Here is a 16,962-nt window from a genome sequence, read left to right on the forward strand (position 1 = left end):
AGGCCTCTGCATACTGATTACTTCAAAGCATTGATAATTCATCAAGGAAGAGGAGAGGCTATGGGAGAGAGTGAGAAAAAGTTTGACTAGTTTCTCTCTCTGTCTCTCCTTCATCCACCTACACACACGCACACACACACACACACACACACACACACACACACACACACACACACACACACACACATTAAATATGCTGAGCTTGGTTTGGCCTGGGGCCATTTCTCTTATATATCCATAAAACAGCACATTATTTCCCCGCGGCTTGAAGTTTGACTGATATGCATGTCACCTGTTTGGCCTGTATTATCAACCCTCCAAAAAGTCCTATCTGAATAAAAAGTCTTACGATGCCATTTGAAAAATGACAAGACTCGTTTTCCGATCCAGCCAGACATTTGCATCTTTATTTGTTGTCATATCAGACACGGTCAAACTGTTGGGAACAGGGGGATTGAAACTCACAATGCATCATTTTCAGACGAGACCTACAGTATAGGCAAAGATATTTTCTAGAGGAAGATACGTCTCTGAATACAAGGATTTGTTTCTGAGATAACAGTATTTGCAGTAATGGCTTTATTCAGCCATTCCTGCATGTGCTGGATTCTAATCTCCTCCCTTACTAGATATCTATTATGTCAGGGATTGGCTGTGGGAAGCCCCTGTTGGTTCCTGACTTCTAGGAAGAGAGCAAGCGAGAACTTATCTCTGTCTCCAGACCTCCACACAGCAGCACATGTCAGGTCTGGAGAAGCAGCCTGACTTATTATTGGCTTGATCCCGCAGTGCTCTGGCTGCGTGACTGAATGCTGTGACTCTCGTTCCTGCATATGCTCTCTCACACACTGAGCATCTCTGAACCTCCTATAGCTAACGAGTAAATTTTACTGATCAGTGTGGTTATGGTGGATTAACAAATGTACCTATACAGTAGAAATGGATAGAAAGATATATTGGCAGACTGTAAAATGGATCACTTCTCTCCCCATCAAGCTGCCTAAATTATTCCAGGAAACTTGATCAGAGGTCTATAAGCAATAAATTGAAGGAGCAGCAGTGATTCGGGCTTCATCTGCTGAGGCTGTGGCTGGAGTCCCATCAAATAGGCAATATCATGCAAGAGGCATGGAGAGCAACAGCGGCAGCAGATGGCTCCAGTTGTGTTAACCTCTTTCACTTGCTAATTATTTTGATCTAAAATTGAGTGCCATGACCTCCCTCACTACCTCTTTGCTGCCAAGATGAATATTCTCATATCTACTGTAACCACTCGCCAGTAAGGTTGATTGTTGGAAACAAAAAAATGATTAGACAGAGCAATTCATCCTGAGAGAAGAATGTCAATGTATCTGCCCACATGCAATAAAAAATGGCCAAAGGAATTTGTGCAACAAGCATAATGTCAATGCAATTTGAATAATTCAACCCATGAAGACTTTCCAAATCATACAGAAAGACAATCATTTTTACAGTCAGGTACTGAAATAAATCAAGCATAATAAAAAGCCTATCAAAAACACCAAAGCTCGTAGCAGCAGTGGAAACCACTCTAGGCACTCCTCATCATGGCCTGATCTTGTATGGGAACAGCAGCAGCCCACACAACTTATTATTTCTGAATTGAATGCTGAGTAGTCTACTGAATGCTGCACTCAATTGACTAGCTGCTGCAGTATTCCTTATATGTTATGCACTTGAAAACAGATGAATGTTTGAATTGTAAAAATGGGGCAGATCAATAGGGCATCCACATCGACATGAAAGGGAGAGATGGTGCAAAAGTGCAGTGTGATACATTGATGCATGAATACTTGCAGGGTAGTGTATGGTATTTGTGTTGGATGTGTTGGCTCTCAGCTTATCAAGCCAGCAGTACTCAACATTTCTTCCTCTGCAGCCAGGTTCTGTGGAGACCCTGGTACGCCTGCTAAAGGACGGAGGGATGGGCGCAGTTTCATCTTTAAATCGGAGGTGACGTTTAGCTGCATTGCCCCCTACGTGCTGGTAGGATCAACGACACGCATGTGCCAGGAGGACGGCACTTGGAGCGGATCTCAACCTCGATGCATAGGTACTGAATATTAGCCTTTTTTTTATCATTTCTACATGCAAGAGAGGAGCATTTTAATTTGCCAAGTACCACCAAAATGAAAGAGCATTGATTTGGCTAATCTTCCAAATGATCATTTTCTGTTGGTTCTGTTGAAGAGGCTAACATGAATATTAAAACACAGTTGAAGGTGAACTAGGATCAGTGCTTTGCCATCTGGTTCTGATTTAAAACTAAACCACAATAATGAAATACATTATTTATAATCTTACCTTACCAGTGTTGCTTTATATTTGCAGCCCAGTGGGAATGTTAAATGCTGAAGAAATGTTTTATCGAATAGATGTGTTTTAATTTGAATTTAGCCTCACCAATTTTTAACAGTCCATATTTCAAAGACTTTTAAAAGCGAAGGAATTCATGGTCAGAGAGCCTTGAGATGGCGAGGTAATTCTGCTCATGTTACCATGCCACTTCAGTAATTGTCCTCTGGTACATGGCACACCAGAGAGAAATCGCATAGTCATTATCAGTGATTGCTTCTCTGTCATATTCTCATTTTTACTCTCCCGCAATCCCTCTGCTCATCATGACAGTGATTTCTTGTTCCAGAGCCCACGAGAACAACGTGTGAAAATCCAGGGACACCTGAACATGGCTTCATGAATTACACAACAGGCTTTAAGGTGAAATGAGAAAAAACTTGTAATGGGTCCATTTGACACAGGTTGTTATGTTCTTAAACTCTGAGATGAATTTGTCCCAAAAAATGAATTTCAAACACGACAATACCATGACTTTCCTAGTTAAAGATACTCTAAGATGACCTGCATTTTATAGAAAGGTGATTATGATTTTTTCATATAATATATAAACACTTCCCAGTTAGAGCCAGATGTTGGCCTATCACAGATAACTTTGTATCGTTGCATATATTCTCCCGATATGCGCTGATATGAATACTGTTATTAAGAAACAATAATGCATTAAAAATGCTCAGGTCAAGTCAAGTTATATAAGCAGCATTTTATGTATACTTGATCTTTTGTTTTCATTCAAGTTAAATATATATATATTCTTATGTTTTTTTATTTATAGTTATTTATTTTTCTAGTTATTTTATTTAATTCCCAGTGAAGTTTACCATTTCAGTGCACTGATGCCATTTTGGACAATAAAGTTTATTGTTAAACTGTAAAATATCCTGCTTTCATTACATATGTTTTTCACAAGTGCACAAGTGATATAATGATATTGGAATTTTTTCTAACTACTGTCTGTCAAAAATGAAGCTTCACAAAGATAGGATTTATAGGTGCACAATAGGCTGCGCAGATAAACACAGGTATGTAAAAACATACATTTAGTACTTAACTAACACAACATGTAACATATGGACTATAATGTATTATATATACTGTGATATACTTCACTAATTTAATTTAGCTCTGTGACAAACCTCCAAGTGATCTGTATTTGAAGTAGCCTGGCTGTTGTAACTGAGAGGGACAGGTAGATGAGTATGAACAAGAAGCACCAAATCAAAGTACCATTCAAAGCTCGCAGCTGTACTTTATCTGTACTTACTCCTATTTCAAATGGACAGTTTCCAATGGATGTTCCAAGTAGAATCATCATTTATTCCTTTGGATGATGGTATGTGGGTGCAAGGATGAAGCAGTGAGGAGTGTATATATAACCATCCGAGGTGGTTGCATAGAGGAAAACCAGCTGGATTTCTCTACAGCTGTGAATGCCTGTGCATATCTAGATCTATGATAATGTGCACTTTATCCAGTTTGAGTGGGTATGTAAAACAAGCAATGCTGAAATGCATCATAGTCAAAAAAATGATATCATGACCATTGGTGTGTGCTCAGTAGCTCCCCTGAGATGCTTTCAGTCAGTGTATTTTATTTTATTTTCCTCCCTGTTGCTTTTGGAGTGTCACTTACAAGTTAAGTGCAAACAATTCCTCCACAACATTCAGCAGAATATCTGAAATGAAATTTGTCCCAAATGAAAGCAGAAGAAGCTTATTATTTGGATCACTGCTTGTAATGGCTGTAGTCTTGCATTTTTCTGCATTACTGAACAACTTCACCAATATCATGACACCACCGAATGAGAAAATCCTGTGTCGATGCTCCCTTTAAACAGTCAACTGGGACGGTGGCTGAGAATAAAAATCATTTATTAAGATAACACAAAACAGTTTTGTTCTATATTTTCACCAGGAAGTCAGCTCCCTAACTCTCTAATGTTTTTGCTTTAGTTGACACCATCGCCTCTAGGAATAGTCTCCATCTGCCTCCACACACTACAGATAATCATTAAAAAAGGAAAAAACTTAAGTGTGCAGTATTTTTTCCAAGCTCTTTAGATTTGATGCTGGGAGCATATTGGCATTTGCATCAGTGTATTGACTCTCTCCACTTTGTGTGCTGTCTGTTTGTGGCCAGGTGGGCAGCAGAGTAGACTTTCAGTGCCAACAGGGACATCTACTGCAGGGCTCCACCACCCGGCTGTGTTTGCCAGATCTCACCTGGACCGGTATCCAGCCTACCTGTATCCGTGAGTGCTCATTCCTCATGCCCTCTCCCTGTATCCGATCACTCCACCTGTCTTTGTTTTTTCACTAGCCCTTCTGGCATCTTGTCACTGTTTATCTGCATTGCTAGCAACTCAGACACTCTCTTTTGTTTTGCTCAGCCCCCCTCCTGATCTGCCCTCCCCCTCTGTCTCTGCCTCCTTCCAGTGCAACTTCTCTCATGCGCTCAATCCTGCCATAGCCTTTGACCTCCCAGTAGATTGCAGCTCATGCCTCAATCAACCTGCCAGCACAGTCATTCTGAGAGTGAGGTGTTGACCGTGATTGCCGTCATTCTGTCTGAACTACCTGAAATGTCGACCAACACCAAACTAGGGCTGTGGGGTTCAGTCCAGTTGCTTTGCCAAGCCAAGTGCTCTGCTATGTTGTGATGTAATCCTGTATCTCAGTGGAATCCCTTTCAGCTACATCTTTTTTCATGGAAATATTTCCACTCCAAATCTTACTGTAGTCTGCATTTTACTATGCACTTACAGTGTAAACACTTGAGCTATGTGATGATAAGGGGATTCAAATGATATTTTGTTATCTTGATTTCATAACCACCCCAAGATGTAACACCCACTTGAATTTCCCAGAGACATTTGTGCTGAGGAAGCAGAGACATTGTAATACCTACCCTTCATTCTGTGCCTGATCTCCTCCTCTACTCTGCAACACGGCTTTATTTGTGTGTGCGTGTGTGTGTGTGTGAATGTGTGTGTGTTGATTAGAGAAGGGGGTGTTTTACAGGGATTTTGAAACCTTGAATATGTGTCTTTATTCTGCATACATTCAGTTGCCATTTTATTAGGTACACCTATGTGGAACGAATGCAGCAGCAACCCTGCATTAAATCCTACTCTCTTGAGGGTTCTCATGTTCAGTTTTTGTTAACTGTTTTACAGAGGTGTTGATTCAACTTAATGGTAATTTTGAGGATGTAGTTTATAGTTGAATTGCATTGTCATTCAAAGAGGTGTTTCTAATATGTGATTGTGTGCATGCACCAACCATTTATTTAAAAGGCACATTTATTGTTTTATTCATTCATTCAATACTTTTTTAAATGCTGTGTATATAAGTTATAACATTTAGAGAAAATCTGCATGGAATATAATTTGAACTCTTTGTTGGAGAATATCATTTATTTGATTTTTTTTATGCAGAAGCACAAGATTTTATAATGGAACACTACAAAAAATTATTCAGAAAACCTTGACTTTCATAGTCTTCTTATCATTCATAGAGTTTATTTTCTAATTTAAATGATCTAAAATGCTCATTTGAACAGCTGACAGCAGAAAGGAATCCAGAAAGCACTCCTGTCTAGCCTTCTGTCACCTGAAAGCTCCTCAGCTCTTTCTCCCCCTGTATCTGAAAAAAACTGTTGACCCCATCATTGCGTTTACAAGGAGTAATTCAGGAGGTCGCACATTCCCTGTTTCTTTTATGGCATGGATTGTCAGCACTGTGACAGGTCCGTTAAAATAATAGAACAATCAGAGTAAGTTTAAGTCAACAGAATTACAGGTAAAAGTTCCAGCAAGCTTCTCAGACTGGCACTTACAGATTTTGTTATAACCAGAAAATTGACATCCTCCCTCTGGAAAAGTTTTGACAAAAGTGTCAGGTGAAGAAGAATATTTGCATGCAGATAAATGACTGATACAAAGTGGATCATATGCAGTCTCAAAGGTTGAGGTGGCATGGCCCTGTGAGAGATACAGAGCTTCTCAAGAAAAAGGAAAATACCATTATGCATGACAATTAAACAGAAATGGAAGATAAACCACTAAACAAGGAGATAAAATTTTAATTTTCCTAACGTCACTTTGAAGCCATTCTCTTTATTCCCCTCTGAGAAAACTCAATGCATAATAATGTAGCTTGCATTACTATGCAGATGCATGTGAAGATTCAACCAGTGTTGTTTAAAGGCTTAATATAAGATACTTTCAGGAGCATCTTAGTATACAACTGGTGAGCAATGGGCGGCACAAGCTGAGGCCACAAGTCATTAAATTGCAAGGCAAACCCATTCTGTACTGCACTGAAAATGGTTAACATTTAACCTGCAATGTGCTTAAATATGATAATTGACAGTGTCGTCTGACAAAAAAAAAGAAAAACAGCAGCATTAACAAAACTCTACATGGATGTAAACATCAAGCAACTTTGTGAAAGAAAACTTCATGCATTTATCATTGGTAAAACACTAGATGTTCATATAATGAAGCGATATAGTAAACCAAATGATAACACACGTTTATGGCTGAAATTTGTGATGCCACTGAATACTTCACTGTCTTGTGATTTCATTTGGTTACTGTGAATATTCCTGTACTATAAATTGATCTTCAATGAATGGCCTTTGAGAGGTTTCTCTTTTGCACAGCAAAACCAGAAGCCACATTTACTTTCACAGTAGTAAACATAAAAGAACATGTACTTCATGCCCTTTTTGTGTAACCATGATGTTCTAAGGCCACCCACTGAAATGGCAGTCTGACAGCCAGTGCGGATTGAGGCTCAGAGGATCAGAGGCTTGATGTTTTGAAGCTTTTAACTTTCCTGACTTGCTCTGTTCAGCAAGTGCAGTTTCTTTGCCAGGTTTGTCTCTGCTAAGGTTGCAGCATTTCAGGATCTGCTCTCTGGCTCTGCTCCATCGTCTCTAGTGGCTTGAAAAATGTATTGATTTTCCTCTGCCCTCATCCTGTCATTGTTAGAGCTGGAATTAAAATAGAGAAACGTTTCTCTGATGATCACCAGATTCTAGCACCGCATACTTTTAGAATAAATTCTCAAATTTGTAAAATTCTTAGAATTTGTCTAAAAATCTAGTTATTATATCATCTAGATCCCAAAATATAGAGAAAAAGGTTGCTGTGGATTTCTGATTTGAAATAAAACTATGAATTCATTTTTCATTTTTCTTGATGTGTAAGATGATTTGTTTTTCACATGCACAGCGCTGAAGGGGGACATATAGACCTAGAGGGCTCAATGGCCAATAATACATTGAGAGAAGACTGTGGTTATGTATATGTATTTGAGTATGAGTGCCTTTGTATGGATCCAACACTGTGTTGACCCTCGAATCATAAATCCTGTAAAATACCTTTCTCTATGATTAAATGGTCTTATGTTACTGTGAAGCCACTTTAATTGATTTAAAAGTGAAGCCAACCGATCTTGTACTGCTGGTAAAAGCAAAAACTTGGAGGGATTATCAACACAATAAATGTAATAGATGCAATGGACACAAGTCAGGGTTTAATATCACTGGATATTGATCGTGTTACCTTTCTATCAGATTAATATTTTTTGCTAAGAGGCACACACTACAAATCCCCAAATTTCTTATCGAGTTACTTTAATATCTTGAAGCTCAGAAAGTCTACCTAAAGTATAAACCAGAAATAGTCTCAAGATGTGGTTAGGAGACATTGCTAAAGCAGCCAAAACTAAACCCTTCCTGCTGAGCTCTGATCAGCTGCCTCTAATTTTTTGTACATCAATACATGCTAACATGATTACCTGAAAAAAGCTATAGGAAAAACATTGTAAAATTTCAAAAATCAACTCTATCCTTATGACCTTTACCTGCTGTTGCAGCCTGTAGCCAACCCTCCTTCAGAAGAACTGTCTTTGTGTGCTCCAAACTAATGCACTCTGTTTTCCAGAGAGACCAACTTTGAACTAGGAATGTTACATGTTGTTGTGTGACAGAAAAAGTAAGTGTCTTTTGAGGACTAGTAATCTCAGGAGTAAAGCCTGCTGTGCTGTTTGAAGTGTAAATAAACACAGCATTGTCAACAGAACTTGATGAGCGATATGACATGTCTTTGATACAACAATTCATTGGCCTTGTAAGTGTCTTCACTATTCATGGTCTACAAGCTCTACAACCACCCTGGACATGTGCTGACAGTTTGTCAATTTAAATGGGTTGCGTAGATTTGTGCTCAGGCAGCGAGAAGGGAGTTTATTTAACTATTTATGTATTTATTTATTTATCTACAACTTACAATATGAGGTAGTTTTTCTTCTTTCTTGCAGTGTAAATAGATTCCATAGATGCCAGATTTATGAAGTCATTGAAAAAGTTAATGGTGGCACAAGCAGTTGATACACTTGTCCTTGAGCTATCAGTCTTTCTTGATGTAGACTAAATTGTTATAGTCCTTGTGTAACTGAGTACAAGAAGAATAAGATGAGCATTATGCTAGATTGCAACACTCAACATTCACCTTGATGCACCTGCATTACTTTCTAGAGAACTGACAAATTTACATTGTCAGACAAACATACACACATATAATGTTACCAACTCAAACACCAGCAGAAGTAATATCCAACAAGGGGAATTTCTTTCAGTCTTTCATAAAGCCCGGAAACGGGGTTTCATCCAGGCATCCCTTCCACACCGTATTGCCACTAATATCATTAAGACACCATGAAGGACCGATTTGGTATTGTGACTCACTTGCAGCTGTCTCCCATTTGACAGCTGGCAACGTATTCTTTCACTCATAAGCTGCAAAATTATTTCAGTATTTTCACATTATTGTTGATGCCTCAGAGCCTGGATGTTCAACCCCTTGGTGTTTTGGTGGTACAAGGTGATTTGAATAAATGTTTTTTTTTTTTGTAGAGAGATTGTTGATGTGAAAATTAAACTAAGTATACTCCCACTCATGAGAAAATGAAAATATTTAATATGGTCTGTGAGAGTCCAGTGTTTTGGCAATACAGCATAACAGCTTTTGTCCCTAGTTTCTGATTGAATTAAAGCTTGTAAACTAAGCTTTTCAACACTGTCCTAAATCAGCATGCCACTAGCTTCCTGTTTTTTGAGATGGAATAATTGAATAAGCTCAGAAAGTCAAAGTCAAGAAAGTCAAAACTGTATCACGCTCATAGAAAATCTTTTCGTGGGTGTTTGCTGGTTTCTGGTGAAATCCAGGACATGGGCTGCTCTTATGAACCTCCTATTGGCCAATTTTTTTTTTCATTATTTTTAGTCAGTAAGCATTCCGTGCAGTGTCCATGAGTGTCTGTGACCTTACAAGCTATATGCACATCCTTGTGATGATTTACAGTAACATTCACTACAACACTGTTTTGTAAAGACACAAGTGAGCTTGGTCTAGTTTGGTCCTGTCTGCATTTTAATTAGTGCAAGAAATACAAAAACAACCCCCAGTCTTTTTTTCCCCAACTACTACCTGAATTATAGCCAGTAGTTGGTGCAGGATCTTTCTGTTGCAGCCGCACAGAATTATGATTTGAGATACCTGTTGGTTTGCAATAAAAGGCTGTAGTTAAATTACGTCTAACAACTGACAGTTATTGTTTTGACTTCATTTAAGGCCTCATCATTTTACAAGTTAGTTCAGTCCAAAATTAAACCATGCATCTCCCAAGCCACAAGTGTTCATATTCGTATCAGAAAAGAAACTAGACGTACTGAAGCATCAGTATACTTCCTAATAGCTTCCTGGACTCAATTAAATTGTAAAACAGTTGTGCTTCTTTTTTGTCCTCTTTTTTTTCAAACCCTTCCCCACATCTCTCCCTCTTTCTCCCACTGAATACTTAATTATCTTCCTGTCTATCTGTGTGTGTGTGTGTGTGTGTGTGTGTGCGCGCGCGCGTGCGTGCGTGCGTGCGTGCATGCATGCGTACGTGCGTGCGTGTGTGTGCGTGTGTGTGTCTGGCTCCATTTGTATGTGCGGTGGGTGTAGATGTGAGTGTGTGTACTAACGTGTCTGCCCTCTGTTTGCTCTCCAGCTCACTCCTGCAAGCAGCCGCGGAGCCCGGCCAATGCTGACGTTGTGGGTCTGGACCTTCCCTCTTACGGTTACACCCTGGTGTACACCTGTCAGCCAGGTTATTTCCTCTCTGGGGGCTCAGAGCACCGTGTCTGCCGCTCTGACGGCAGCTGGACTGGCAAGGTGCCTGTCTGCAGAGGTACGTGGTTGCTGGAGGTCTGCAGGGGCAGATGATAGAGAAGATGGCGGGGAGGAGGGGGGTGGAGTAAAAGATGAGCAATATTAGTCATGTGCATAAGGGTGGAAGGTGTGTAGAGGAGTATACAAGTGTATAAACTTATAGGTCAAATAAACACTTATTCAAATATAATGAGACATTCAGATTTTTTTGTAAACCCACTTAGTCACTCTACTGTCAACTAATTGCTATGTGCCTGTCAAGATTCTTTTTTAACTTGAAGTTACAGCATTGTGTTGATTTGTAAATGTTTGTGTTAGAATGAGCCACTAGAGCTCTTAACAAAGTGAAGGAAAGTTTAATGCAGGCATCATGTTACAGTTGAGCAGTGTTTACTTTGCCAACATTCTCCAGCTGTTAAGCCTCGCTGTGTGTCACTACATCTTTGTGACATACATATTCATGTTCTTCTGCAGTCGGTTCCAAATCACATGAGAAAACTGTCAAACCCGTACCAGGGACACCAAGCCCAAAAGTAAATGGTAAGTTATGAATTGCACAATCTGTTCAACTGATAGACTCAAGGTCTGCAATCACGCATCCGTCTGTTTTTTAAAACTAGCATCAGCTGTAGGAACATTTTTAGAGCAATTTCTGTATGTTATTGCATGCACTATGCTCAGAGTTGGAACTGCAGCCCGCTACCTATGCAGTAGGTTTAGTGTCTCATACAGTGTAATGTAATTAAAATCAGGAAATATTGGTGCAACAAGGTGTCATTGTCATACTGCAATAGAAAGTAACAAATAATCACAAACACTTTGTTCTAAATGTGTGGTTTGTGTAGGAAATTTTTAATCACGGTAATCCCAGTCTTTGACAAACTAATGACATTCACATCAGCCTCACTTGTACTTCTCATCTCGGTGACTGTAAAAGGAAGTGTGGGTAGTACAGTATTTTGATTGATCAGTTGCAGGAAATAAGCTATAGTAAATAATTTTGCATGGCCTCTAAATCCCCTTTTCATCTCTTAAAAATTAACTTGTTGTGCCAACAATTACTGAAAATATCTAGTAAATACTAGGCAATTATTCTGACTGTTATTAGGCATATTTGTTGGTACTCAATACAAACAGTCACCTTTTTGGACTGATAATTGCCCTATAATTGTGAAGTAAACAGTTCCCAGCAGATAATGAGTGTGCTGTAATAACAGAGCTATAAAAAGTTTTATCAGTGTATAACTATTAAAAAAGTTATGCAGAGTTCACAGAGTGGGTCCAGAGTTATCTCTCTCAGAATGTGTTTAATTATCATTAACTGAGATGGAATAAAATGAAATTGAATGAAAAGATTGTTATCAGCGGTTTGATATGTTGATTCAGCTGCATATCTAATTACCATTTTGCAGTGTGGGTGCACGTATTCAGCTTGCATTAAAAACAATATTAATTGGAAGTTGCTTAAAAATGACACATTAGATACTTCTGGTTTATCAGAAGGATAACTTCCACTTATTCATTCTTATGCTTTCTTTCAGTTCATTTATGGTATTATTTTAATGGCATTTTTTAATGAGTTTTCCTTTATTTTCCTTTCCTTGAAGTTCCTGACGACGTCTTTGCTCCTGACTTCGTCTGGAAGGGTTCCTATGATTACAAGGGCCAGAAACAGCCAATGACTTTGACAGTCACAAGCTTTAATGTCACGACGGGAAAAGTCAATGTAACTTTAAGCGACAGTAGCATGGAGTTTCTGCTCTCTGGTGAGTCATCTATAAATCATCTGTCTTCTACTTCCTCCCCTCCACCTCCCCTCTCCTCCTCTCACTGCCTCTGTGTGTCACTTCCATTTATTCTGAGGGTGCCTCATGTCAATCAGTCAATCACCAAATGATCTCATGCATGAGAGTGGAAATTAACTATTGGCTCTAAAGATGGATGTATTAGTCTGTGCTGACTGACTGACTAACTGCCCACTCAAGAGCCACTCATCTCCTCCCCCGGCTCTTCTCTTCTCTTCTCTTCTCTTCTCTTCTCTTCTCTTCTCTTCTCTTCTCTTCTCTTCTCTTCTTCCTCTTGTTGTCTACCTTGTAGGAGTGTACAAACGCCAGGAGGCACGGTTAATGCTCCTGCTGTACCAGATGAGAGCACTGGCCCACAGCTCCTTGAGCAGGATTACTGATGAGACCTGGGCAATGGATGGATTTGTGAGTATACATATGAATTGGAAGCAGCTGGACAGTGATCTTTTAGAAGTAGCCAAGAGCCGTGATTGTCTTTTATTTGATATAATTATGTATTCATTTATTGTTCAGTATGACAGACAAGTAGAATGTTACAGGCAATGCAGCTCTAACCATTTCAGAGCCAATAATAAGCCTTCCTTGGATGGAATCAAGCCACTGTTTCCTCATTATTAGTTTTTTTCTCATCCTACTTGCCACGCCAACAAAGGAAAAAATCACAGTACATGAGAAGAAACTGTGACAACAAGCAGAACAGTAATTTCCTGGCTTATTGTCTGTTTTTATTTACATATATTTACACTGGCTGTAGATCAGATGCACCAGGCGCTCTGTATGAACCATTTCCGCACTCCCACATTGACAATTTGCTGAATAAGCTCAGGCACACACATTACATCTAAAGGAACCGGAATGACTGCAGAACATTTTTTTGGTAGGATTGAAGTTCCTACTCTAAAAAAAAAACTTCAAGGTCAACTAAATAACAACGTGTGACAGGTGACTGCACACCGCTGAGCTATTGATAGCATACTGCACAGCTTCTAGAGCGTGGTTTAAAAAAAAACAAAGGTGTTATTTTTGAATGTAGCATGACAGAATGTGTTGACTGTCATACTAAATACAGCATATATTTATTTTTTTGATGTGGTGTGGAATAGATGCAGCACTCTCTTAGGTGCCAAGAAAAATCCCATTTTATCATGCAGTTGAAACAAAATGAACTATTTCTTGAGTTCTTTGTTATGTTTTTTTCCACCAGGTTTCAGCTGAGCCCGAGGGTGGCAGCTATGTATTCCAAGGCTTCATACAGGGTAAAGACTATGGACAGTTTGGACTTCAGAGACTCGGTATGTGTCTTTTCAGACATCGGACAATGAGCACCATAGCAACTGGTTACTTCTTCTCATCTTCCATCTTCTTTTTTCACAATATAATGATATTTAAACAGCCTTCTATAGTTTGACACTAGAAGGTTGTTGTTATATTCATGTGCTGAGGGAAAATCGAAACGTTCAGCACACGTACACTGAGAATGGCAGAAGAGTAGGAGACCTCTTCTGTCCAGCACTTTAGCTTTTGAAATAAATAATATTTGCGGATGCAAAGATTCAGAGTTTTTCAATGAAGGTGACAAAATAAGATCTTTTAACAAGGTAATGGAGCGTTTTTGTGGAATAATCGTATCAGATACTAATTATTAGTCGAAACATTTTTACATGTCATAAAACATCTCTGGAGGGCATTTATGATTTTTTTTTTTCATGGCAAATCCAAACTAAATAAATCCTACATTGTCATTGTCAGATACTTTATCCTCCTTTCACACACAGAAAACAGATGGGGGCATTTATAAGAATACAGGAAATGTTATGACAGGTTTTGTTTGAAGCATTATTTCTTAAAATACGAAAGCGGTGTTATGTTTCTTTCCAGTAACACCTACTGTTACCATGGCAGTACTATGATGTAATTAGTCCAGGTTCAATGGCAATTTGTACCCCAGTTTAAAAAGATTTAAAACCCTTTTCAAACAATAAAGCTGCATAATATTTGCTCTATATTTGACGGGATAAATACGTACCTGCTGTCAGCCACCTGTTTCCACAGTCACACAGCATCGTAGATTATCCCCTTACACATCATCATCCTCCCTTTCTTTGTGCTCAACATTACTGTCATCATCTCATGATTGTCTTCAACAAGATTATCACAGTCACACTGATCATTATCAGTACGGTCATTATGATTGTCGTCTTCATCAATTGACTGCGGCGTCTCCGACTTACCATTTTTGGGATAATCGTCCTCTTCATCATCATCTTCATCATCATCATTATCATCATCATCATCATCATCATCATCATCACCACCACCACCAGCAGATGATAAGTATCTTTCTATTATTCCTTTTGGTTTCTCCAGTGTTTGTCTTTATGCCATTTTGTTAATCTAAATATTTTCTTCATGCACATACACTGTATATTGGCTATTTTCCATGTTTTTTTGATAAATATAATGTTGTTTTTTTTCATAGGTTTGAGTGTGAGAGAGAATGTTACACTCACTGACCCTGAAACCAACGGCTCCACCAACAGCAGTTCTGTTGCTGTTGCTATCCTTGTGCCTTTCTTTGCCCTCATCTTTGCAGGCCTCGGTTTTTATCTCTACAAACAGCGGTATGTAGTGTATCCTGGTGTCTTCCAATATAGCTTGACACCCAGATTTAGTTGCTACTGTAGTCTATATCTGTTTGGCTCCCACATGAAAAAGAAAGTAGTACATTTTCATGAGTCTGAGTCCCAGGTTGAGTTTTGAAGTTATTTACCACAGATCTGATGTTGAAAAAGTTTCAGAAACACAGATTCATGTAGATGTTTGTAGAGTTGCAGCCAAAGGAGGTGCACATCAAGATGAGGTAGATAGTACACTGTGGCCCACTTCCACAGCCTGCTTCTCTGCAGTAAGGTTCCTCACTGGATACAGTAGCTTACTTGTGAGAGGCTTCAAAGCATGATGCAATGTTAGTCAACATATTACCCACCAAGCCACATTACAGAGCAGTGTACGTCAGGTATTAAATGAGAACTACTTTGATATAAAATGTACTGTGCTAGATGTATCGTACAGAGTGTGTGTGTGTGTGTGTGTGTGTGTGTGTGTGTGTGTGTGTGGTGTCTAGATAGAGGGATTTTCTCATCTCGCAAAACAGTCATGTATGTAGAGCCTGTCACATGTAAATTTTACACTCATTATGTTAGTTCTCAGTGAACTGGCAATGGTTTCCTCTGACTGCTCTTTTCAACAATAATTACTGTTAAGCTGTCCACACCAAGATAATGGAAACATGTTTACTGAACTAGAGGGAGGGTAAACAATCGGGATACTGTCTCTCAACTAATATCCACCCTCCGTTTTTTTCCTCAGGAAAACAGATAAAGCGCAGTACACAGGATGTTCTGTCCACGAGAACAACAACGGACAGGCTACTTTTGAGAATCCCATGTACAACACAAACACAAAAGCTGCTGAGGGGAAAGTTGTCCGCTTTGACCCCAATCTCAACACCATCTGCACCATGGTTTGATGTCTACCAAGTGTGAGAGAAAGACAGAAGGAGAGAAATACAGAGATGGATAATACAACTTCTCCTTGTTTGCTTTACATGAATATATATATATATATAGACATATTTATATTTTCCCTGTTTCTGACGACATAAAAAAAAAGGACACAGAATTGCTCAGAAACATAAAGCACACTTCCAGCAACACCTGCGGTTACAGCTGATCATATAGAGAAGGTAAACGATTAAAGAAAGAAGGAGGGGAGGTTCCACACCTTTCCAGATCTTCCCGTTGTTCGGTGAAGAGAAGTGTTCTTTACACTCTGTGAGTGTTGGCTTCATGAATAAAAAGAGCCTCTGGCATATAGATAAAATAGAGTATTTTATGCTCTCTAGTATAAATAGAGAGGGGTTACTTCACAATGCCAAATGAAAAATTTAAACTTCTTTTTTTCCAAGATAACAGACCAGATGTAGACCTGTTTTTTGTTTTTTGTCTTAGTCTCACATTCATCTTGATGAGTTATTTTCTCTTATGGAGGTGAAGAGCCTCTCAACTGTGAGTTGATCAATGTAATCTTCAGAGTCTGTTTTCCAAGCTGTGGGGTGTGTGAGAGGCGATGGTGAAATGAAAAAGAAAATGCCTCTCTTTCAATAGTGTCGGTGCAGTAGTGTGTTCAAAGTTATATGGTCAATGATACCTCTTAATTGGATGGTACCTCCTACTGGCAAAATCTATGGCCGGGGATTTAATTACTGAAGTGCAGTACAATTTTTCAAATGCCACTGGGAATGCTAGGGCTTTTATTGTTCCAGGTGCAGGTTCTCAGACAATAGAGTACATTTTCTTCACAAGAGATATAAAGCATTAAGTTTACTATCAAGTTGTGTACAGTGAATTTGTTTTTGACAGGAATGAGACTTGAAATTGCTGACTAGTCTAGAGACTCTAGTCAAGGCAAACTGTGACTTTCAGCATATTGGTTATATGGGCCTGTTCTCAAATCATCCATCTGTTTAACCTGTCCTTAAGTTAGTGAAAAGTTGTG

General features: G+C 39.0%; 1 protein-coding gene across 1 annotated transcript in view; it reads left to right on the forward strand.

Moving 5' to 3' along the window:
• Window positions 1–15,953, forward strand: part of csmd3 (CUB and Sushi multiple domains 3) — a 216,856-nt gene extending 200,903 nt beyond the window's left edge. Inside the window, exons 61-70 of the mRNA XM_022753266.1 lie at window positions 1,901–2,074; window positions 2,666–2,739; window positions 4,516–4,627; window positions 10,440–10,619; window positions 11,075–11,140; window positions 12,208–12,366; window positions 12,698–12,810; window positions 13,610–13,697; window positions 14,885–15,026; window positions 15,775–15,953. Of these exons, the coding sequence (XP_022608987.1) occupies window positions 1,901–2,074; window positions 2,666–2,739; window positions 4,516–4,627; window positions 10,440–10,619; window positions 11,075–11,140; window positions 12,208–12,366; window positions 12,698–12,810; window positions 13,610–13,697; window positions 14,885–15,026; window positions 15,775–15,934 (1,268 nt within the window). The 3' untranslated portion in view covers window positions 15,935–15,953. The remainder of the gene's footprint in view (window positions 1–1,900; window positions 2,075–2,665; window positions 2,740–4,515; window positions 4,628–10,439; window positions 10,620–11,074; window positions 11,141–12,207; window positions 12,367–12,697; window positions 12,811–13,609; window positions 13,698–14,884; window positions 15,027–15,774) is intronic.
• Window positions 15,954–16,962: the final 1,009 nt, after the last annotated feature.

Source organism: Seriola dumerili, unplaced genomic scaffold (assembly GCF_002260705.1).
Source record: "Seriola dumerili isolate Sdu_G_001 unplaced genomic scaffold, Sdu_1.0 BDQW01000191.1, whole genome shotgun sequence".
NCBI classification, from domain to species: domain Eukaryota; kingdom Metazoa; phylum Chordata; class Actinopteri; order Carangiformes; family Carangidae; genus Seriola; species Seriola dumerili.